Source organism: Pagrus major, chromosome 21, assembly GCF_040436345.1.
Source record: "Pagrus major chromosome 21, Pma_NU_1.0".
NCBI classification, from domain to species: domain Eukaryota; kingdom Metazoa; phylum Chordata; class Actinopteri; order Spariformes; family Sparidae; genus Pagrus; species Pagrus major.
In genome coordinates, this window is record NC_133235.1 from 25,412,264 (window position 1) to 25,436,101 (window position 23,838).

Genomic DNA, 23,838 nt, shown 5'->3' on the forward strand with positions numbered 1-23,838 from the left:
TAAAAAGCAGGACTTTTATCGTAACCTCCACACAAACACCTTGCGAACTTATGTCACGCAAACCACTTCCCACACAATGCATTGATTGTTAAATAATTGACAGCTTAGCACATTTTGATCCAATGTTGTCAGCTCACAAGTTGCGTTGCTAAGTGATGAACAGGTGCTCCATGCTCCTTCCTTACCCCCTGTCTTCACACAGGTGAAGTGACACTTTCTGCTACAGACAAAGGGTCCATGGAGGCAGAATCGGAGGACTCAGACGAGGATGTTCAGGGAGAGGACAAGCCCACTGTGCTCTGGGAGAAGTGCATTCAGCAGAGCATCTTTGTGGACCTGAGTGAGGATGAAAGTCTCCACTTGAGTGATTTTGAGAATTCTCTAGCTTTACATCTGTCCCAGGCGGAGTCTGCTGCCTCCGAGGCCAGCATCCATCTCAGTGGTAAGTCCTGGAGTCACCGCTGTTTATTTTTGATGTTTTCGTGGATGTTGAAGCAGCTTGTTATGGATGGTCAAATCATTCTGTGCAGTGTTAAAACACATATCAGGATCAGAATCAGCTTTATTGACCAAGTATGTGCACAAACAAGGCTTAAATCTATAAAAACCCTCTAATTTGGTTTTAATGTTGTTCTGTAATTAACAGAGTGCTCAGAGCTGTCAGGTTTGGACGTCACCTCCTCGGAGTCCAGTAATGTCAGCAGTCAGAGTGAAAGAGTGGTAGAGAGCAAGAACAGCTTATTGCACGTGTCTGCCAGAAGACCGAACACCATGCAGGATGAGCCGCCTTTGAACCAGAGGTTTGAGGACCTGGGGCAGGACACGAGCGACGAGGATCAGGACGACCTACCTTATGACCGTGACCTTGGGAGCCTCTACTTCAACCAGAGAGCTGAATCTGAGAGCAACATGAGCTCTGATGGGAGAGAAACTGTTCATGCAAGTCCAGATCTTCCTGGTTTGGTTGAATGTAATATAATAAATAGAGATGATGTTATTGAAGCCCTGGTTTCTGTTGAGAAACCAGCAGCTTTGTCGCAAGAGGATGCCAACACCAAAAAGGGCGACTTTATTGAGGTTGCCCCATCATGCCCCTGTCCTCCTGCAGACATTAACCAGTTGTTGCTGCGACACTTTTCCCAGGAGGAGTTGCTGCGGTCAGGCAGGCTGATCGAGGCAGAGACCCTGCCAGAGGTCTCCCTGCTGGAGAGCGTGGATGACACTGTTTTGAGCTTGGCTCCAACACACAACAGCTCAAAAATTAATGGTCACCACCCAGAGAGCCCTGCATGTAAATCTGAGGTTAATTCTGAGAGCTTCGGCTCTGGCAGGACTGATGGAAAGAGTAATACTGAATCTAAAAATTCAAGTTTAGAGGAAGAAGTAGAGAGGAAAATTGATAAAGTCACCTCTGCTGACAGCGTTACATCCAGCTCTGCAAGTGTGGAATCCAAACAAAGCAGTGGGGGAGGTAGTGATGTAGATGTGGCAGAGCAGGAACAGACCGAAGAGGACGATCAGGCTCAGAGAGTCCCGCTTGTGCGCACCAGGTCCTTCAGCGAGATGAAGTATGGCCAAGGCCAAGTCCATTACCCGCGCCCCGATTTCTCCAAGGTCGCCCCCAAGGTAAAAATACCGAAAACTCCAAGTGGACCTGCCAAACCTGTTCCCCAGAGTCCCAGCAGCATGCACAGAGCACAGTCCTCTCCAGGGATGCTAGATTTGATCAGCAGAGTCCTGGAGGATTCAATCCAACCATCAGAGAAGCCATATGTGTTCAAAGACGAGGTCAAGACTCCTCCAGCTCTGGTGGATCACCTGCAGGTAGAAAACATTCAGATTTTACTCTCAGTGCACTCGTAGCTACGCATTTTGGTTTCATTTCCTCAAACATTAACAAATATGAGTGTTGTATAAGACATGTGACTACAACGTTTGTCTCGTTCCATTTTTCTTCAGGCTGAATATGATAAATTATTAACCAAATATGCTGAGGCAGAGAACCTTATAGATCAAATGAGACTTGGAACCAACGTAAGTAAAAACATGTTTCCTTAATCAGCTATAATGTCAGAGTCATATTTTCAATTCAAGCTTCACATGTATGGATCTTTTTTCACAGGCTCAGCCCTCAGATCTGATGCTTTGTTTTGAGAGCGATGACGACGACGATGATGATGATGATGATGATGATGATGATGATGATGATGATGATCAGGGTAACTTACCTGCAGTCGAGGGAAGCCATCTTGAATCCTTTGCTCCTCACGTTCCCCCGTCAGGTACGTCTGACACCTGATATTATGACAGGTCAGCGCTTTGCTTCGCTACCTGCAATTTACACAGTGAAGGTTGCCATAGAGACGTGTGGAGTCAGATGACAATCTTGTGGAAACACAAACATCTTTTCTTTTTCCTTTTGGAGCACTTTAATTATGTGAAAACAACATCTAAATCTAGTGGAGGGGAAATATAAAGTAGCAGAAAATAGAAATACTCAAGTGAAGTCCCTCAAAATTGTCCTTAAGTGCAGTACTCGAGAAAATGTACTTAGTTTCATTCCATCCATGAGGATCAGTGTACTTCTTCCACCACTGTGGACTGGAGAATTGACATATACTTAAAGCAACATTATGTAACTTTTTTACCTTAAAATAACAGCCTCAAAATCATTTTGATGGTACAGTGTCTTGTAATAGGGTGAATGGTGTCTGTCTCACAGCCACTCCGTAACGTCAGTGAGAGGGTGGGATCACAGCGTTACACACATGTTTACTTCAACATACAAGTTTTAAAATGAAATAATCCTTTCATCCCCTTATCTGTACATGTTTGGTAGATGAGACGTAGATGCAGAAGTTTATCAGAGACTTCTATCCAGCCTTTTCTTGCGTGTATCACTCATACTTGCTTTGTTTTTTCAGAAAACTGCAATGAAAAAGTAGAACCAGGCCCTCAGAGCAACATTAAAGAGGTGAACACAGCTTCCTCCAGCCAGCCTGAGGAGGGTCCCAGTGATGGTGAAAGAATGACTGCTGAGCTGAGAGACATCATCAGCCAGTTCATGCGGACGGTAAGTGTGAAGATTAGCCATTACTAAGCAACAGAATCTTAAAATAATTTATTAACCTTCTTCTTCTGCTCAGGTGGAAGAATTCAAATTGAGTGTCGGCAGCATGTCAGTGAGCACAGCAGAACAGCAGATGGTGAGGAGTGTTTACTTCTTCTTTCTGTCATTTTTAAGAGCAGTGTAGTTTCCCCTTTTTCTTCTGCATGTGCATAATGTAAAATGTGTCCATTGTCAGATGCTGAGGAGCATGATGGAGGCTCAGGACCAGCTGGAGAGAAAATACATCAGTAAGAAGGAAGAGCACCGAGCTCTGGAGATGCAAAACTACATGGGCCTGTCCAGGAACACCGGCACCTTCGACCCAAACAGGTGAAAGTGACCTCGCTTTTGTACCTGTGTGAATGTGTCAGCGTCACGTTAATGCATCCATTCATGCATCTTTATGTGTGTGCGTGTGTTGAAACGTGTGCAGGCTGGTGGAGGGAGACATATTCAGGATAGGGATGCACCTTGAGGACATAAAGGAGATGATAGACAGAAACGTGTGTGCGCAGATTTCTCCGCCCCAGTCATCCTCCACTCCCACACACACGAAGGAGGCGCTGCACGTGAAGCCCAGTCCTCTCTGCATGCCCACACCCTCACCTCCACCATCCCTGCACCAGGTAATCACCTCTCTGACACACTCACTGCCTCACTGACACGAGACTCGACTTGGACTTTGAAGTCAGAGACTCGGGACTCGACTTGACTGAGACATGACGACTCTACTTACTTGTCTGTGTTTATTTTAAGTTTTTAGTTTAGTTTTTGAGTTTTTTTGTCCAGTCAGAACGTTGACATTAACATTATGATACAGTCACAATGACTCATTTTACATACTCCAGCCCGGATGCACGTGTGTGTGTGTGTGTGTGTGTGTGTAATATTACACTAACTGCAAATTATCTGACTGGGTCTCATGTTTCAGGGACCATGTGCAGGATTTTCCACTGTGGGTTATAAGACAGAGTCACGGAAAGAAGAGGTTGATGAGGCCAGTGAGGTCCATGGAGATGATGGATTACAGCAAAGTGGTCAACTCATAACAACTGACTCTTCACTGAAGCGTACTGGCCACAGCAGCTGCCTTTCAAAGTACTTAAAATATTCTGAAAGCTCCAGTAATATTTCCTTTATACACTTAAATGTAAGTGTATATGCAGAAAAAATGAAACTAGTTATCCTAAATATGATACGTGAATATAAATATGCGTGTTTCACTGTCACTGTTCTGTCCATCTACTGATGTTCAGAGTGGTGCTTGCGTGTGTGTTTGTGCTCAAACAATAGGCACGTTCTCAGCCTTCCTGTGGAGCAGATAGTGTGTCAGGTGTTGGTGTTCGATTCCACCGAGTGTTTGAGTCTCTGTTCTCTTCTCTGTCCTGGTTCAGGAGCTCACAGGGCTCTCTGGAGGGACAGGACATCCAGGCAGCTGAGGCTGAAGAGGAGACCAACTCCGTCTTGTCGGAGGCGATAGATCACAGTAACATCCTCGCATACTTGAGTGGAGCCAGGTCATCCTCGAGACAGACGCAGCAGACACCCGACAGGTCAGTGTGGTGATGTTAAAGTCCATATAAAAGATGTAACTGACTCGATTGGCTTGTGGGTTCTCTTAAATAATGCATGGTTCATACTAGTAATCCTGCTTGTAATCCTGTCGCAGTGTAAGTGAGCTACTTTTGCACACTGTTTTTTATTGTAAATCCAGCAAGCATGTACTGTGCATGTGCTGTTAAAAATACTCCCTTAATTCCCCTCATTTCAACTTACAGCCTCTAAATGTTGAAATATCTCACTTGTTGTTGTTGCTGCAGTCGTAGCACCCCGGATAGTGTCCTGAACCCAGTGGGTGAATGTGATCTGGGTGATTGTGTGAGTCTGGCTGTGGAGGTCTCCTCTTCCTCTGATGCACCCAGAGACCCAGACACCCTCAGCCTCTCAGAGCCTCCTCTCAACACCTCCTCTGTATCACAGGTCAGGCACAGATAATAGCTGGTTACTGATGTTTTGAGTTTTTCAAATGTATTTTTCTCACACCAAAACAATCTAACTGGATAAATAGCACTGCAGGTAAGAGGGAAAATGTTTGGTTTAGTGGTGAATTGTCCCTTTTTTTTCTGGGTTGCAGAGGATTGTGAGCCCAGAGACAGACAGTGGATTTGGGAGCTCTTACTTGAACCAATCAGGTTCTGGAGCATCTCAACCAAATCTGCTCACAGAAAGGTACAAATCTATATAAACAGCAACAATAAAATACTTTCTGAAGTCATTAATAAAATGAGCTTCAGTAGATAGTGACTAACTAAAGCTTGAACTTCCTATCTGCAGCGTGCAGTCCCAGAATGATGCTTTAAGTAGCAGTGAGGGCTCCTGCTCCAACCTGGAGACAGCCATCCATTCAGCCAGCATCACCAGCCAGCGGTGGGCCAGTCCCCACCCGTCTGTCCAAACACAGTCCTGTGGTGCAGCAGCGGCAGTGGAGCGATGGGTGGAGAGCACCACTAAGGAGCCTTCAGTCAGGCTGCAGGGTGAGCAAATCAGTCCTAAAGAAAGTCTCTTATTGTTTCATCTTTGGTTAATACTGAAGTGATGAACGCTTCTTCACCACTGATCGAACAGGATCTGAACGCACCACGCCTTCCCGGCTCCATCACCACGTATCTGAACCTGTACTCAGCACCACCATGGATGGAGAAGAGAGAGGCAGCCCGCTGTATTCTTGCTCCTGTAATAGGTCAGTATATGCTACGGAGCAATCAGTGTTGGGGGTTCACCAGTGTACATAAAGATTTAAGCGTCATCTTCTGCATATCTGCATTCGTTTGTGTTTAGTGAGGCGATCCTGGCCTTGCAGTCGGAGGTGTCCAGGCTGAAGAAGGACCTCGAGGATGGCTTGGTCCAGCTGCCTCACCTAGCACAGAAGATGGACTATCTCACCTCCAAATACAGACAGGAGCGCAGGTCTAAAACCAGAGGGCGGAGCCATCACAGGCCAGCCTGCAACAGGTGGGAAGCTGATCTTGCAAGGCTTGTAATAGTGGAGGAATAGAAGCATAATGGGCATTATTGGGGTGTACTGAAGTGACATTTGGTTCATAGGGTTTACCTAATCGTAATATCCTAACATTCGAGGTGAAAGACACTATTATTCATTGTTAGTCATTATTATTTGTATTATATTTTTTATTCTAACCTCCAGTGTGTGGAAGCCATCGGGGAGCAGTAAGAATGTGAGCGATCTCAGCTCCAGTCAGGTGAAGACAGAGGACTGGATCTCTACAGACATGGACCCCAGCAAGAGCAAAGGTAGTAGTCCACCACAACACACACGAGCAGATTGCAGAAAACCAATGTCTCTCCATCTGTAACTATATATATATGTGCGTGCTCATATTCCCTCCATCCTCTGTACTCCGGTTTGGGACATTTGCTCTTCAGGTACAGACAGCGGTGACACAGCCGGCTCTGAGAGCATGATGCAGTTGAGCGATTCGCCTGTAGGGAGCAGGAGAGTGCCTGAGTTTCAATATAAACTTCACGGGGCACTGCAGTCCAACAGAGGTCAGAGCCCAAGCCATTTTTCACATTATGTAAACAGCCTAATTGTGTCTGAAATGATTTTTATGTATATCATTTACCTGGGGATATTATATGTATGTGTCTTACACTCCATCAGGGTCAGACAGAGATGGATCAGTGAAAAACAACTCTGGTCTGACAAACTTGGTTTTAAAGGGGAAAAAGGAGGCTTCTGACAGCCATGCCAGGCAGAGACCACAGAGTAAGTGTTTTTAAGGGTCTCGTATTGTGCTTATTTTTAGGTTTATACTTTTCTGTGTCTACTGCTTCATGTTACGGCCTCGACACAAACAGGCAGGCTGTCCCCGCCATCGTTATAAAACGGTCTTTAAAACTAAAAACCAGGGTGTGTTTCAGTATTATGTTTTATTAGTGTTCATACTATTGTGCTTCCCATGTCTCTGCGGTCAGCAGCCTTCATGGAGAGTCTTCACTCCAGGGGGAGATGGTCTGTTTTCTCCTCTCCATCTCTTCAGAGGCCTCTCCTCCAGGTCGGCTACGGCTCCTCCAGCAGCCTGCCTGCCAGGTGAACACAGCTGATGGCACAAACACATCACTCACTGACAGCCGGCAGATATTTATCATGAGATAGTTCTGTCACAGTGGAGTCATTCTTCATCTGTCTCGCTGTCTGATCTCATATCCAGTTATAAAGTGAGGGAGCCACCGCTGCAGCCCTCCTCCCATCACAGGAAACGCTCCACCCAGTCGGACTCGGCGCTCCTGCCCAGTAATGTGTACTTCCAGCGGACACTTTCACCTGTATCAGTGCCCTTAAAGACCGGCAGCAGGACAGGCAGACGCAGAGGGAGCAAGGTGAGATCTGTCCACGTGCTTTTCTGCTGCTCAGAATCAATTTGATGTTAATGTGACATAATTGGAAGGTTAACTACTGTTTTTCTAGGAGGAAGAAATGAACAGGACTCTAGATCAGGCTATTGAGATGGCTCGAAACATGAAGAGGACCACAGACAGAATGGCAAAGAGACTGTCAGCTGATCTGGTCAAGGCTCAACTCCACAGGAAGCTACACAGCTCACAGCCACTAGGGGGCAGGAAACACCAGATGTTATAACAAGCAGGGTACAGATAAGTTAAATCATCAATCTGAAACCTGATGCATATGAAGAATATATCTTGATCGGATGAGTTATTTATGGACCTGTTTGTCTTAAGTTATTGCTTTTGTACATGGTTGTATATTTATAATACACTGAAAAGCCTGGAATCACAATGTAAAAATAAAAATTTGGATTTTATAACCTCACCTGTATATTGTTAGGTTTGGGGAATTCTTATAGCAAATTCATATTTTTTATTGGTAAACAGGATCTAGTTTAAATTGAACGTCTTTACATTTTGATATTATGTCTTTTGGCCCCTTTAATCTTCAAGTGTCCCAATTTGTTCCTGAAATGTGTGCAGACTAAGGCTGCAACTAATGATTATTTTCATTGTCGATAATTATGCTGATTATTTTCATAATTAATTGAGAAATTGTTTAGTCCATCGAATGTCAAAAAAAGTGAGAAAATTCTTACTAAAAGCTTATTCAGATATAATTGTTTCACCCCCCCATTGACCCCTTTTGGCTCCCCAATAAAAATTCTGGGGGTGCCCCTGCCAAAGTAATAATATATATATATATATATATATATATATATTTATATATAATCATACTTGACAAAGAAAAAGCAGCAAATCCTTCCATGTGAGAAGCTGGAACCAGTTTATGACAAATAACAGATGATTAATCGTTTGTAAAACTAGTCGGCGATTAGTTTTCTTGAGATTAACTAATCGATTAATTGACTAATCATTGCAGCTGTAGTGTGAAATGTGACCAAAATAATACCTTACATGAACTATAATGGGCAAACTCACTTTCTGACGCGATTTTTTCGATATAAGGCCAAAATCACATCAATACAGTTCAATGTTTCACTCAGACCCCCATTTATTTTTCATCTGTAATGTTTGTGGTACTGAAAGCTCAAAAGGAGGAACGAAATGATCCAGATGTGTCCTTCAGTGGGCGACATCAGTCACACAGTCGTGTCACTCAGCATTAAATCAATAAACATAAACTTTATCTTTACACAATGCTCCATGTCAGTGTCATCTAATCCTTTTGTTCTCCTTTGTATTCCACCTGCCTCCAACCTGTCAGCTATCACATACACTCAGGCAGCCACAGGGTGAGGAGATAAAGTGAAATCAAATTAAAACTAGGTCAGATTGTTAATATTACATTTCAGGTAAGTCCCTCTCTGCCTTTAGTTCGATGAGTATCAACTTTTGTCCTCTTCGCTAATTCCCTCATTTGACGCCTCTAATGCCCGTCCTGCTGGCCTGTGGGTGCTGCTGACACAGTGTCTCCTTACTGAGTTTCTGTTGCGTGGCTTTGTCGCCGCCGTCGCCTGCTGGGTGCCGGGCCCCGTTCACTTTTTGTTGTTGGGTATCGACTTTCACTGTTTCTTCTAAGACGGGTATCAGGAAAGGAGATGTGTCTAAACAACATACCTGAACTGTCCCCTCTGATTGTTCAAGGGACAGATAAAATTCACTAACCTGCAGGCGTCAACAGCACAGACTGCTCAGAGTGAAGCAGCCAGCGCATTAAATCTCTCACATTAAAACACACCAGCCAGTTTCAGCGACTCATGTTAATTCAGTACCGAACAGGTACTGAAAGCAAGACATGTGGAAAACTGTTGCTATTTCACCTCTTCCTCTTCCTCCTCTTTCTCAGTTATAGGAATATCTTTTTATGATTTTATGATTTCCGCCGTGTATTAGTCATGAAGGAGGGGTCTCGGTGTTGTGGTCCTTCCCAACATTCAGTTTCTCTCTTCAAAGGAGTTAAAGGAGCCTTTATTAAAACTCAATATCTTGGGGATTTTTTCAGGAGCTTCTCCTTTACAGAGGAGAGTTCGTCTTTATTAAACAGGACACAAGGACTCTCTGAAGACCTTTAGAGGGAAATTCTCCAGTATTGATGAAGTTTTATCGCAATTATATGTTAGTTTTGCCAGTTGCTTCACTTAAGAGCCCAGAGAGGCGACCCAGATGGAAGATGTGGAGGACTTCATGAGCTCATAGTGTTCATTAAACTCATCACACCACAGGAAACAACACTTGTACATTGAATAGGTTTTTGCCTTCTGGTCTGGTTCAAACTGGAGGTTAAAAGATCTTCTCCTAATGTGCTTTCAATGTATGTAATAGGACGGAAAATCCACAGTCCTCATTTTCTGCAAAAATTGTGTTCCAGTGTTTATCTGAAGGTAATGAGGCATCAAGTTGGCTTCTACCAAAATTACAGCCTATTTAGTCAGAAATTCCCTCTTTGCATTTTAACCATCTGGCACATCTGATCACAGAAGCTGTCTAGAGAAACACAAAAAGGGAATTTAGCCCTAAAGCGACTATCAGTAGTCTGATTTAATGAACTCAGACTGCTGAAGCCTCATATTAACTTCAGATGAGCCTTCAATATATTTCTGCACACAACAAGGACTGTGGATTTTGTCCAAACTGCTTCAAAGAACATGTGAAAATGTGACTGTAGTTGTAAGACACACCAAAAAAGTCTTCCTTTATCCTTTTAGGATACGCCTCATCCAACTTGTCCTAACCTGGCGATAAACATCATTGTCAGTATCATTTACCGCACACTGAAGTATCCTATAAACACTTAAACTGGTGATTTGGGGAATCTGACACTGTCACTCTTTGTTCCTTAAACAGTTTGAAAGCAGTGATTGTCTCATGCGTGTGAAGTTCAGTTGGATCAGCTCTCTCCTTTTGCCTTTTATGCACAATAGAGTTTGTCCAGCGCCGAACCTCAGGGATCCTCCCAGCTCGTCTTCATAATACACACCTGACGTAGACGCTCGGCCACCAGGGAAAAGAAATGATATTATAGTAGTCCTTCCCTCAGTTGACTCTGAAGCAGATGAATTTATCCACATGAGGAGAAAATTTATAATTATACTCCCTAAGGCAGGAGTATTCAATCACTTCTGTAGAAGAGCCAGTAGTCAAGTGTCCAGAAGCTAGAAAGGTTGCAGGGTCCGCCACATATAAACAAATTAAAACTGTATGAAACTGTGTTGTCCTTTAAGGTCAGTTTGTTTATTCAGCAATGAAAACAAAGAGGGTTTGTTTATTTAGTTTGTTTAGGCATAAAAAAAATCAGTCGATGAAGATCTTTCTCTTCTGATTAGAATTTCTTCCCCAAAACTACATACTGCACCTTTAACAACAGACATAACTAACGAATGGGCTGATTAGCCGACCAACAAAATGATCAAATCATCAAATCATCTTTTCTGTTTAACTTAACATAAATTTAAGTTTTATTTATTTCAAGTTGATTAAATGGAAAATGTATATTTTTTATTAGAACATTAGTAAACATCTTTCACAATCACAGTTATGCGATAGAAACTTGCTGTGTGTCTTTAATACGCAACATTTTGAGATAAGTCACGGTTGTTTACTTGTACAATAATGAAAATATTGCTCACCATGTTGAAGGTTGGTATAAAATTCAGTCTTTATCTCCTCGCACTTTTATCAGATTTACTGGGAGTGGTTTTGTCTCTGCACCAATGCTGAAAAGAAGCAGCTCTGATAACTGAGTCAGGTCAACTAGATATTTTAGGTAGGCTGAACTGTAGATGCAGTATTTTCAGCTTTGGATCTCCAGTTGAAAGAAAGTGAAAGATTGTGTTGACTTAACAAGAGAATTATATGTGAACTGAACTGCAGGGTTGAAGTATAACTGAATTGATATCATCTTAATCTGAATAGAAAAGTTTATTTGTTTTGAATCATTTCAAAATTACCTCAACTTGTCTTCTCAGATTCAGTCAACTTAAGATTTTTAAGTTAAAACAACTAGATGTTTTTTCTTACATTGAAAGCAAATGTCTTGCAGATGATATACATAACCATAGTATACTGTATATAAATATGAAATCATAAAGCTTTAAGTGTTGTTGATAGCTTTCTGCGAGCACTGACAAATCGAGGACAACATGATGAATCGCTTTACAAAGAAAGAGGTTTCAACTTTCACAAGTTATCACGGGTGTGGAATCCAGGAGAAATCAAATATTGTTAACCGAGTCATAAAACATCTTTCCACAAAAGCGACAGAAGTAGGCCATCACTTGTCACTCTGCCTCAAGATATAAGGCTGCATATTTCTCAAATGGGATGTTAACAATGTTTCTTTAAATGCAACAACATTCAGACTACAAGACAGGAAACAGTTTGCATCATCAGTGTATTTTATAAGACATGGATGTAAAAACAAAAAGTTAAAAAAGTCTGCAACACAATTGCTTTATCTACATCCTCATCTCACGAAGGTGAGCTTCCTTGCCTCGCCCTGATAGGACACCCAAACAGCCCCGAGGGGGAGGAGTTACAGCCTTTGGGCTCTTTGGTATTTGCTGAAACAATAACGAACCTGTCATTTCATCTGAAAAAAAGACAGAGAGGGAGGGAGTGAGTGAGAGTGAGAGAGAGAGGGGAGAGAGAAAAAGACAAATTTAAGCCTGAGCGTCTTCCCTGAAGTCATTTTGAGAAACAGCATCACACATATCGCCTCCAGGCAAGAAGAGGACATGGGAGGAACACAGTTAAAGATGCTGAAACTTTTGCTTTTATTGACCTTCACTGAGGTAAGAAGTGATCATTTTCTCAATGCACACTTTAATATTTCAACACAAACGCACAACAAATAGCATTTTCTGTAGTTTGCCATGTTGTCCTATCTTTGATGTGATGCATATTTCAAATATCCAGATAAACAACAGCAGTGTGTAGAGAGAGGAAATACATGAACACAGGCTCTTTTGAGTGTCACTGCTTTCAACAAGTGCGTGTGGCGTGCCCAACCTTAGCTCAATAGACAAATTCATTCCGACCTGAAAGAAATACCTGCACTGACCAGTCCTGAAATCTGTGTTGAGTGAAGGTAATGTGCAGCCTGCTGCCTCTCATGCTCCGAGAACATGATACAGGGCATAATTTGCCTCAGGATATAATGTGAAATACCGACAGCCTCCTACCCTTGGAATGATGTCCTTTGTCTTGAAAATATTGCATTTATGATCAAGTTATTTCTTTGTTTCATTCATTAACTTGTTATGTTTTGTGATTTTCAGATTTGTGCTGCTGAAAATGGTAAATTAGATTCTTTTACATGTGACTTAACATATTTTATAATCATCCCAAACTGAAATACTGTTCAACAACCTTTAATTTGAAATAAAAAAAATGCAGATTAAACTTCTGTTCTGTAATAATACAAATTTCCATATTTTAATGACATCAGGCAATTTTTTTGACAAGAATAGAAAATGCTGATTGTACCCATCACTGTTTTCTTCTCTATCTCCACCAGACATCACTCTGTCAGTGTTCGCAGTCACATCTAAGAGTATGACGGTGCGGTGGAGCGACCACACTGGTGCCAGCTCCTACAAGATCATAGCAACACCCAAGAACTCTCCGGAACGATCCGTCTTCGCTCAGTTCGGTGGCAACACCGTGATGGGCTCAGTCAACTCCCTGTCGCCCAACACAGTGTACACCATGCAGCTAGAGGCCATGGACAATGCGTTCAATGTCCTCAGCAGTGCAAAGACAGAGGAGACAACAGGTCAGTGACAGCAGCAAGGAGGGGTAAAGGAGAGTAAATGGACTCCTGGTGGTTAGTCAGATTCAGAAATTTGGCAGCACTTGACAGACAAAGACATTTTTCCAGTCCTTTACACGAGAGGGTACGTTTTACTTCACCATCAAGGGGGACGAGCAGGGGGACCCCCACAGAAAATTTTAGGCGTCCAACACTTCATTTCCTGCATTCTGGTGATTTTTTATGCACCATTTTGTGCCCTTTCAACATCAATTCATGGTGGAAATGTCTTTATTTTTCAAATGACTGTGTTATTTTGCGTAAAAACACTTCAGTATTATCAGCTAAAGGTTCTTCTCTTTTTCTTGTGTAGCATAAAGGGACTTAAAATTCATTTTGTTGTCATAATGACTAGTAAATAAACCTTTTAACCTTTAATGCATCAAAAGTAAAAGTACAATTCATCACTTCACATCAGTGTCACTCAATTTTAAGATATTATTTGACTAATATCAGTGATGCACCGACATGGAAGCATCATTTTATCATTTCAGCTGAGTGAGCTAATCTGTAAAGGAATGCCTCATATATTTACAGCTAAAACGATTGGCAGAAAATTAATCTGCGACTATTTCTGTAATCGATAAATCATAATTCTCTAATAAAATGGCAACAATCCTCTGGTTCCTTTTCTTTGTTTTATATCATCACAACCTGCACATCTTTGGGTTTTGGACTCCCGATCAGACAAAACAAACTAATTTTTAGTACTACTAAAGTTTAACTGGTAAATGGACTGTGCTTATATAGCACCGTCCTCGTCTTAGCGACCACTCAAAGCGCTTTCCAACACAAGTGAGCATTCACCCATTCACACACACATCCATACACTGGTGACAGAGGCTACCATGAAAGGTGCCACCTGCTCATCAGGACACTGATGGATGAACCGCCAAGAGCAATTTGGGGTTCAGTATCTTGCCCAAGGATAGTGCGACATGTGGACAGCAGGGGCCTGGAATCAAACCACCAACCTTCCAATTGGTGGGCGACAGCTCAACCTCCTGAGCCGAAGCCGCCTCAGAACAAAACAATTCATCAAAAAGGAAACTTATAATTTATCAGATCTTCTCATATTTTGGGACTAAAATAAAATATGTGATTATATTTAATAAATGATGGCCATATCCTGCAAATAAATGTAGAAAAGTGCAATATGTTTTTATTAAATGTAATAGAGTAGAAGCGAGTTTGAGTTATGTGGGAGCCGTTGGGAGCTGAGGTCCAATAAGGAGGGGTCTGAGCATGAAAGCAGTAATCTGTGCGAGTCGCAGGCTAAAAGAAACATGTTTTCCAAAAGATTTTACTTGAATCTTGAGTAGAAATAGTTTGAGGAGAAGCTACTGAAGAAAAATAGAAATACTTCAAAATTGTAGTTGAGTACAGTATTATAGTAAATGTTACATCCCACCACCTAAAAGCATTGTATTTTGTTATCTGACTGATGTGTCCATCAGCCCCTGAGGTCCCCAGCATTGAAAAGGCCTACTCCAAACTCAGCAACAGCGTCACCGTGGAGTTCACAGAGGTTTCCGGGGCAACCAGCTACATCCTGAGGGCACAGTCGGTGAGCGGTGGTTTCTTCTCTGAGACCATGGTGAGCGGCTCCCCGGGCACGGTGGTGCAGCTCCAGCCCTACACAGACTACAGGCTGAGCGCCATGTCCGTCAACTCTGGGGGGAGGAGCCAGCCCTCGTTGCCCATCCAGGCCAGGACAGGTACGGACAAACTGTCTTACACCTGAGTCCTGCACACACTTCACACTGTGGCTTCAGCATTTCAAACCGTGATAGAAGATTCATACTACATATTTTTGATCATATCATTACTGATTATCTAAAAAATGGAATAATAACCTTCCAGTCCACTTTCACTTGTTGAGACACATTTGAAGCAGTTTATTCAACATGTGTATGAAGAGTGAAATGTAGCCCGGCTGTTGTTCCTGTAGGACAATAGTTTGTTATCTCACTCCGCCGGTCATAGCGGCATGTCATTTCACCGCCCATTGTCACAGAGTCTCTACTCTTCACAGGAAGGTGGTAACTGTATCCATGCCTCCCCACTAGACTATTCTCATAATATGAAAAGCAAAACCATGAGAACTGGGTTGTCTCCCTTCCTGAAGCAGAACTGAATGTAACATAATCACAAAGAAATTGTTTCCATTTCACACCTCTTACAAAAAAATGGTGAGGGAGAAAGTAGAGATAAGAAATCTGTGTGTTTGTCCATTTTAAATTGTTCTCATTATCCCTTATTACCATCTCTCTGCACCTGTCTGAAGTGGTGATGCCACCCGAGTTGAACACCACCTCCCCGAACAACAACACCATCCTCGTGACCTGGCCCTCGGTGGAGCACGCCGTCCTCTACACGCTCTGCATCATCAGGGAGGGCTCCAGCTCCCGCCACAAGATGAACACCAGTGACACCATGGTGACCTTTGATGACCTCGAGGCAGGCACTACCTACTGTATCAAGGGCACGGCCTGGGACTCTGAGGGCCGAGCTGGAGACGACCTCACTGTCTGCCAGATCACACGTAAGCACGACGAGAACGTTTGATAGAAAAACCCACAACCATCCCAAACTGTAACGGATAATATAAAGGTCCTTGTAATAAACATTAGTAAAAAGGCCCTTAGAAGACTATATTAATGTCAACAATGGCGTCTTAAACATGTTTAGTGTCAGATTATAAGACATGTTATAGTGTGCTCAAGAATATTGGAAAAGTTAGCTATGATTTTTAAGCAAACGTTAAGACTACAGTGATGGCAGAATAGTCTCCTGCTATTGTAATATCCTGACATGTGACTCAAGCAAGTCCCAAACAATTTTTTCTTGGGCAAGTCAAGTCAATTTATCCAAAATGTTCAAAGAGTAGGACAAAGAGTTTAATTTGTTCATTGGGGATTCAGTTAAATTAATATAACCAAACAAAAGAGCTAAGTACCGACAGCCAGACAACAACAAACTCAACTGAAAACATCAAATAAACACCGACAAGTCGTTTGAGTCATCATGTCTCAGGTCAAGTCACAAGTCTTTCACTTCCAAATCTAAGTCGAGTCTCAAGTCATTTATTTTCTGTCGAGGGTTTTTCCAGTCTGGTCACTCATTCCCTTCTGGTTTCATTTCCAGGTCCTATAAGTCCCGATGTGACCCACGTCCAATTGACTCAGGGTCGGTCTCTTGCTCTGTCAGTATACTGGGGGCTAGTGCAAGGGGCCGAGAGCTACATTGCCTGGACTAGTAACGGCCAGAACTGTAGTTCAACAGGTCAAAGTTACTGTTTCATCTCACCTGTGGAGTGTGGCCAGAACCTCTCCATCACTGTCACAGCCTTTAACAGGGCTGGTCCCAGCAGCCCCTCCACATCAGAAGACTACATTACATGTGAGGATGTCACACACAAATCATACATGTTTAATACACTCATTTGCTTTCTTGCTAAGAGTAAAGTTGAAGTCTTTACGCTAAGCTAAGCTAAGCCAAGCTAACTGTCTGCTATCTCTAGCTTTAAATTTATCCTATGGACGTGAAAGTGGTATCAATCATCTCGGCTGACTCTCGGCAAGAAAGCAACTGAGCATATTTTCCCAAAATGTCTCACTTTTTCTTCAACAAGTGATGACCATTCTTATTTTTTCCTCACCCTTTCTCCAACAGATCCATGTCTCCCAGAGCAAATCTGGGTGACGGAGCCCAACCCAGGCAACTGCTCAGTGGTGTGGGATGAGGTGCCACTGGTGGAGTACTACATGGCTTTCATCAAGAGGGACGACGGGATGGAGGACTCCTGTAACACCACTGAAACCACGTGCCCTTTTTTCTGCATGTGTGGCTACACTTACCTCACCACCGTCTTCCCCTACAACCAGGCCGGCTCCAGCCCTTACTCCCACGTGCGCAACTACACCACCAGTTAGTTTCATACTCAACAATGCCATTGTTAGACATCAGCATGGCTTTCATGGCTTTGGAGCAGAGTTACACCTATTACTTTTCTGATATGACGAGTCAAAATGTTTGTTATAATTTTGTAGCGACTTACAATTTTCTTTCAACTTTCTATCTCCTCACCTCCTCTCCCCCCAGTTCCTTGTTGCCCACAGGATGTGACCATAAACCTGGTGTCTACAGAGACCCTGGAGATCATGTGGACGCCGGTCAAAGGGGCCGAGCTGTACGAGACAACGGCAGCTCAGACTGACGATGTCATCCACTGTAACGACACAGCGCCAGTGTGTGCGCTGTCAGATCTGATGTGCAACACGGCTTACTCTGTGACCGTCACACCTTGCAGCGACTTACGAGGATGCAACCGAACCTGCACGGCAACCACACATGGGACAGGTACTGATGGGGCTATTTTTAAAACACATGAGGGAAACATTTTGCATCATAAATACACACTTTTCCACACACACAAAAGCAGAGGGGCTTCTTAAAGGGGGTCTATACAAGCACCACAACACAAAAGTTCAGCAGAGCCCCTTTAATATATCAGTACTTCATCAACATATTTATTTTTGTCTGTCCTCCTGCAGCTCCGTGTGCTCCAGAGATCCTGAATATGACGCAGATCAGCAACTCCACATACAGAGTCCTCTTCACCACCCCCAACACCCCCAACACAAATTATACCATCAAGGCAACTGGGCGCCATGACACACACACTTGCCATTCGAGAAACGGCTCCTGTGAACTCACACAGCTTCCCTGCGGTTCAACCTATGAGGTCATTGCAGTGGCTACTACAACTGTGGGGAGAAGTCTGCCTGGGTACAGTAAACCTTTGGAAACAGGTATGACTGGTTGTTGGTTACATAGCCCACAACATGTAAAGCATGTTCTGTCCTTTTTAGTTATCCCACAAATTAAAATAAAATGCAGCATCAGTCAAATCATTCTCATTATACACACCTGTAGGTCCCTGCTGCCCCATGTCAGTGCACGTGACCCAGGTCACCCAGGCCATGACCAACGTGACCTGGTCACCTGGCGGCGGCGCCCGCTCCTACATCACCACCCTGATGTCCCCGCGCGGACATGCCAAGTGCCACACCCTGGACACCCACTGCCTGATGGGATGCATCACCTGTGGCACCAACTACAGCGTCAACCTGGAGGCCATCAGCAGCACGGGACACATGTCAGAGTGCAAATATCGTGGATTCTCATCCAGTGAGGACAAATGCATACACATGCAGAAACAGAAACAAAAACACCAGTACGATCCTGAACTAACTCTGCTTCTCAAAAACTCTTTTCTCATAGGTCCCTGTTGTCCAACAAACATCAAGCTCTACCGCAGGGCCAACAACACTCTCAGGGTGCACTGGCGCTCTTTGGGCCCTCAGATCCATAACCACACGGTAGATCTGTACGGGACAGGAGCCAACTACACCTGTAACGCAGCTGCCGGCAGCAGATACTGCGACATCGAGGAGGAAAAATGTGGGGACGTCTACCGAGTGGTGGTGGCACCAGTGGGACAGGATGGGATCAAAGTGAGCTTCTGTCAACCCAGGACGTACTTAGGTGAGTCACAATGGGCAAGATATGTGTATACTCTGAAATCATTCATATCGCTCACTTCATTAGTTCTTAATAATTCATTTGTGTGTGATTTGTGGTAACAGCTGCATTAATGTGTTAATTTTTGTCATATTCTCAGTTCACTGCCATGGTAGTAATACTGGCATGGGTGAGTATCGTCTAAACTTACATTTATTTGCATTTTGTTAAGAATCAGATGAGAAGATTGATACACATATCATATATATTTTTATACTACGTCACGATACATCATTTATATTTCGATATTCTGGAATCTACTCAAAATCACTTTGTTTCTGAAATCTCTAATCTCTCTTTCTCCAGTAATCCATCGTGGAAGACGAAGTTTGGATTAAGTGTGGTAAGTTTATTATTATTCAGTCCTCTGACTGACAAACTTACCTTACAGAATTTTGTGATTGTGAATTGATATAAGCTTTCACAGGTTGCATCCATTGTGCAAAACCACAGTTTGAAGGGTATCTTGTGACAGCATCACAAGAAGGAATAAATTGTCTGTGCCTGTCGTGCACCGGTAGAAAAATAGGTGTGAATATTTGAGTAGAAGAAAAGCAGAAACAGACCACGGACAAGCACATGTGAGGCTGATCTTTGTCTGTCTTTACCTCTGGGACATCTCGTGTCCGTCTATAAAACACGGGGGGGACAAATGAGGGAACGTGACTCAGGTAAATGCAGAGTGAGGGCTGCAGTAGGAACGTGACACAGACCTTTTATTGTGTCTGTGATGAGTGGATGTAAGGTGATAGATATTTAACAGAGCGTGACTCAGTATGACAAAGGTGTATTCTGCTTTTTGCATATAAAGTGTCAGGTAACACTTCACAATAAGGTACACACAAATGTGAGTGGTTACTGAGGAAGTAAGGAATGAAAAAGGGGCGACCTGATATTTAATGAATTGTTAATTAACTGTGATTCAAGGACTATAAACTAAACTGGGAGATACTGTATTAATGAACCATTAGATAATGATTGAAACTAGTGAGGACTTGTGTATTACTTATTACTTCATCATTAGTTACTCAGTAGTCCCTCATCACTTCATAATTATGAAAAGTAGCTACTGAGTTTGTCCTGGGAGTTTACAAGTAGTTCCTTAATAACAATCAGACACAATCAAGACAGCAGGATTCTCAACAAATCATTATATTCACATCAAATATATATAATTATTCTTTAAAAATAGAAAGCCTGCTGCCGCAGGCCTCACTTTCATCCTGCTTCTTTGATCCAGCTGCTCGATATATATCGGGGCATAACAAGAGTAACTAATGGTTAAGTAATTAGTATTTAATGAGTTATCAATAGTTTGTGCTCGAACAGCTCATGAAGAAAGTGGTCAGTATGTTGAAATACAGATATTTATGAATTAATCATGACCTAATGATTAATTAATGTAATATCTCCCAGTCTGTTCTCAAGTGACTCATCATTATCAACTATACAGTCCAGACGATTCGTTAAATATCAAGTTATCAATGATTCATACCTTGCTCTCACTTCATAAAGAAAGTGTTTTTCCCCACTTACTGAGTCAGATGAATCAGCACTGAAGCTATGATGAGATATTTTAATAACCTTTTCTTCCCACCAACTCCAGACTGATCATTTTCTCTGCCCTACAGGAAACATCCCTCGTCACCACCACCACCACCCAATATGGACAGAAAACTGTAAACACCAACGGCAACTGTGAAGAATATACCCAGATGAAATATCACTCTTGTTTAGGAATGTCACTGATTTATTGTTACTGCTGTTTGCAGGAAAAGCTGACAAACTGTTTCTGCTAATGAAATATAAAAAAAACCAAACTAAAACATTACATTTAAACAGTGTGATGGATAAAAGAGGGCTTTTAAATAAACAACTGTTGCATTTATCCAATGTATTTGAAAAATATGCTTCTATTCTCTATGAAATATTTCTTTTTACAGTAGGCTGCATGTTGTTTTACTCCCTGCTCTGCAATTTGTTGTGTTTGATTAATACAGTTGCCCTTTTGTAATGAGATTTGATGTAACCTCAACATGTAATAACATCTAGTAAAGAGGAAATCGTGGCAGAAATTGAGACTTTACAGTGACACCTCCAAACAAATGTGTATTATAGACAGTCAAAGACAAAATGGATTTAAAAAAAAATGTTTTTAGGACTTCCCCCAAGTAGAGGACCTCCATACGGCGGCTGTACTGTATGATGTGTCTGGGTTGTAAAACTGGTTGGTGACCCAGAAAAGGGTTAAAAAGTGGGGCAGCAGGTATCCATCACGTTAGCCTGGAGTCATGCATGGCAAGTCCAGTGGATGATACGTCTGATCGGATTGCTGGAGATAGATTCAATGTTAACTCTGCTTTCATTGGATTATGTTTTTCTCTCAGTTGACAGACGACAACAATAATAAAGCACATCGTTTTAACATTACGACACTGTGTGCTGTCAATCACATTGCTTTGGGTTTTCTTTATGAAGAGGAGATGTTTTGTTCAGGTGTGAGAGGTTGGATACATGAGCTATATCAGTCCTCCAAAAATAATCCAGAAAGAAATCCATCAGCGAAACTTCCTCAAATAGGGCTGTTATGGACTTTCACTCACCTTAAAAGAGGTACAACTGACCAAAGTGTCTCTGCTTGAGCTTTCTGCACGTATTACACATTTCAGGGGGTTGTCAATCAGGCTCGTTGGTTTACTTAGCTGACTGACAACCTCTTTAAAAAAGAGGAGAGAAACACTTTCAGGCTGCTTGTTACTGAATTCTGTAAATTACAAATTAATGATTTGCTTGCTTACATCTTTTAAATTCGTAATCTTTGGTGTGGATCAAAGGTTTTGAGTTTAGCACACTATAATACATACACATAGAAAATAACTGAGTGTCTCCAAGACTCCCATTTTCTTTAACAGATGTCCTTTTATGTGAGACTTCAGAAGAACGAGGTAGAGCAGAATTTTACTTACTGAGAAAATCAGTTTATTACAACTCACTGTTGCTGCCAACATCTAATGGGCTTTATTAGCATGACCATATTCAGATACAGTATTTACAAAGCAATGTATGGACATTGATATAAAAATTACAGTATGTTTGAACCAAAACTCATAAATTAAAATGAATAACATTTTTTTTTAAAGTAAATGTTTTCCCCCTGCATCACTCATTGGAAAACTTGTATCAGAATCTGGATAAAAAAAACATTCAACTATCATAAACTATTATGTAGAAGATGATACAGTGGATAAGAAAACAGCCATGCTAGCAGCTCTGTCAGGCTGTACTTAGACGACTGACAGTACAGAATAGACACTAAGCTAAAGGCTAACACGAGCATGACAACAAGCTCACAGTGACAATGTTAACAAACTAATGTTTAGCAAGTATGTTGAAAATGTTTTCATCATACTTGCTAATTAGCAGTAAATACGAAGTACAGCTGCAGCTGATGAGGACGTCAGTTAAACCAAAGTATAGGACAAACACCCTATGTGAAAAAATGTAAATAAATAATACAAAAAATCCTCCTGAGGGAGATATGAACTTATGGAGCATTTTGTGGTAATCAATCCAACAGTAGTTGCATTTTATCTAAAACCACAAACTTGATGGTGCTGCTGAAGAATCTTCGTTGTTTTCCTATTTTTCCCCCCAAATTTGGATTATTTATCTACTGTGTAATATTCCGTACAATACAGGTGTATTTCTTCCTGTCTGCATGTTGTTGTGTGGACTTTATGTGCACGTGTCAGCATATATTGCCAATAAAGTTGATTCCAATTCAGTATATATTCAACCAAAACAAGCACGTTGGCCCAAAATCCCAGAGGTGGACTTTCACAAACAAATACATGGCTGAATTTACACGTGCGTGCAAGAACATGTCGTCCTGCTTGTGGGCGAACTATAGCTACTCGACCCTCATTTCACAGTGATGATCTGCACGCTCACAATAGGAGGTATAGCGCTGAAAACAAACACAGGCAGTGGGTAGAGCTCGGAGAGGACATATAGGTGTGGACCTATTGTCTACAGCTCTCTTTGTCACACACTGCAACACGCAACAAGCTATCATTTTCATTTATGTAACATCCTCAGCAGAATACACCAAGCTCAGAGTTGGTGTAATGTACATACAGTATTACGAACAGGAACTCCCTGTAGCCAAACGTTTCAGCTGGTGATAAAGGCCCATTATAGTTTCTAGTCTCAATATCCTGGGTCTCAAAAGTGATCTTTGTAAAGTATCTTTGATTTATTCATTACAGTGAGCAATAAAACTGCGTTTATTAATCAATTAGACTTTCTCACAACACACTTTTACAGTGTATGTTTGCGAACATCACATATATCCAAAAAAAGCAAACCAAAGATGAAACAGAGCTGAACCGCACACACTTCAGTCTATGGTTGGCATTTCATCTTTTTTAAATGAATACTCTGACTCACTGAAACTGAAACACAGCTTTAAGGCAGAAGTACTACAAATCCTCTCTAACAACAATAGGATTGCTGGGAATTGTAAAAATACCTGGACAGACACCCAATAGGCCGGCTTACTATTATGTAACACTTGACATGGCAGTGAAGATTTCTCTCCACTAAACATAAGTTATAAAAATGTTTTGCATATATCTGAAACTACATTAAACATGGATCATGAACTATGTTCACCTGGAGTGAGACAAGCTTCTTTGAATCATTTCTTACATCACATGTAGATGAGATACAAAGTTTTCACAGGAATTTCAACACATAATTGGTGAAACTGGAGCAGTGGTGGACTCAGGATGTTTCAGGGGCAAGTGTGAAACAATAGAAAGGGCACCAGCTGTAGGCGGTG

At 42.1% G+C, this 23,838-nt stretch overlaps 2 protein-coding genes across 2 annotated transcripts; both read left to right on the plus strand.

Moving 5' to 3' along the window:
• The first annotated feature begins 237 nt into the window (after positions 1–237).
• On the plus strand, positions 238–7,769 carry LOC141017068 (uncharacterized). Its single transcript, XM_073491687.1, has 21 exons — positions 238–454; positions 656–1,824; positions 1,960–2,034; positions 2,219–2,282; positions 2,925–3,073; positions 3,147–3,206; positions 3,306–3,439; positions 3,543–3,735; positions 4,041–4,207; positions 4,504–4,662; positions 4,930–5,080; positions 5,244–5,338; positions 5,444–5,643; positions 5,723–5,849; positions 5,948–6,121; positions 6,315–6,421; positions 6,554–6,676; positions 6,792–6,896; positions 7,106–7,220; positions 7,342–7,510; positions 7,599–7,769. Exons 1-21 carry the CDS (start codon positions 238–240, stop codon positions 7,767–7,769), a joined length of 3,924 nt encoding a protein of 1,307 aa, XP_073347788.1.
• A 4,564-nt stretch (positions 7,770–12,333) lies between these two features.
• fndc7a (fibronectin type III domain containing 7a) lies at positions 12,334–19,333 on the plus strand. The gene is made up of 13 exons (XM_073492029.1): positions 12,334–12,390; positions 12,877–12,895; positions 13,116–13,373; positions 14,867–15,127; positions 15,697–15,954; positions 16,557–16,811; positions 17,085–17,339; positions 17,514–17,771; positions 17,966–18,223; positions 18,348–18,602; positions 18,696–18,959; positions 19,096–19,125; positions 19,302–19,333. The coding sequence occupies exons 1-13, from the start codon at positions 12,334–12,336 to the stop codon at positions 19,331–19,333; spliced, it is 2,460 nt and encodes an 819-aa protein (XP_073348130.1).
• The last annotated feature ends 4,505 nt before the right edge of the window (positions 19,334–23,838 follow it).

Bases quoted from the DNA above. Each gene is read 5' to 3' on its own strand.
- fndc7a (XM_073492029.1), top strand. From the start codon at position 12,334: ATGGGAGGAACACAGTTAAAGATGCTGAAACTTTTGCTTTTATTGACC. The intron at 15,128-15,696 runs GTACGGACAAAC...ACCTGTCTGAAG, and splicing joins GCCCATCCAGGCCAGGACAG to TGGTGATGCCACCCGAGTTG. The intron at 17,772-17,965 runs GTACTGATGGGG...GTCCTCCTGCAG, and splicing joins GGCAACCACACATGGGACAG to CTCCGTGTGCTCCAGAGATC.
- LOC141017068 (XM_073491687.1), top strand. From the start codon at position 238: ATGGAGGCAGAATCGGAGGACTCAGACGAGGATGTTCAGGGAGAGGAC. The intron at 2,035-2,218 runs GTAAGTAAAAAC...GATGATGATCAG, and splicing joins AAATGAGACTTGGAACCAAC to GGTAACTTACCTGCAGTCGA. The intron at 7,511-7,598 runs GTGAGATCTGTC...CTGTTTTTCTAG, and splicing joins GCAGACGCAGAGGGAGCAAG to GAGGAAGAAATGAACAGGAC.